Below are 664 nucleotides of genomic sequence, written 5' to 3'. Positions count from 1 at the left end.
AGTCCAAAGTGCTTTGATCCACTGTGTGGGAACGGGAAAGCGTATCATAACATTTTCACAGTATTTCACAGAGGGTAAACGTGTCGGGATCTGAGCAGTTGAGGACATGTTTATGAAAGCCTGAAGTTCAATGTATGCCCCCTGAACTACCACTGCAGCCTTCACAGAAAAGGGAAGGTCTTGCCCATTGTAGCGTGTCCTGAAACGCATCAGTTCCAGCCTGCAGGCGTCCAGGGGTGTAAACTTAATAATCCGTGACTGCTCAAATTCCTGTGCTTTGACACAGTTATGGAAATGGCAGTCGAGAATATCGATCCACTTCTTCTCCTGCTCCTTCTCAAAGTAACGCTCGTCCCTCTTCTGGAGCTCCAGGTCGTTCAGGGTTAGAAAACACTCAGCACCGCTGTTCACAAAACACAGGCAGTAAATGTGTGTGATGACCGCACTTTCTACGAGTTTTCCTTCTGCCTTAGTGACTTTCCCCCAAAAGTTATCCACTATTTCCAGAGTCATTTCTTGCTCTTCATAATTCCTCTTTTGTCTGGAAACAGTAGGAAGTTTCATGAGCTCCTCCTCGACCGTCACGAGGAAATCGGTGAAGTCGTTATAGTCGGTGGTGCCCAGCTTCAACATCTGCTCCACCTCTGGCTCATGGATCACCTCT

General features: G+C 47.4%; 1 protein-coding gene across 1 annotated transcript; it reads right to left on the bottom strand.

Annotated features, from left to right (window-relative positions):
* Positions 1–6: 6 nt before the first annotated feature.
* LOC121365257 (stonin-1-like) lies at positions 7–660 on the bottom strand (the record flags this gene model as incomplete). The annotated part of the gene is made up of 1 exon (XM_041489292.1): positions 7–660. A coding segment is annotated over one exon (654 nt), but the record flags the coding sequence as incomplete, so codon positions are not given.
* Positions 661–664: the final 4 nt, after the last annotated feature.

Source organism: Pyrgilauda ruficollis, unplaced genomic scaffold, assembly GCF_017590135.1.
Source record: "Pyrgilauda ruficollis isolate IOZ18807 unplaced genomic scaffold, ASM1759013v1 scaffold9166, whole genome shotgun sequence".
In the NCBI taxonomy this organism is placed as follows: domain Eukaryota; kingdom Metazoa; phylum Chordata; class Aves; order Passeriformes; family Passeridae; genus Pyrgilauda; species Pyrgilauda ruficollis.
The sequence above is the reverse complement of the archived record's forward strand: the minus strand, read 5'-3'. Positions and strand labels throughout refer to the sequence as shown.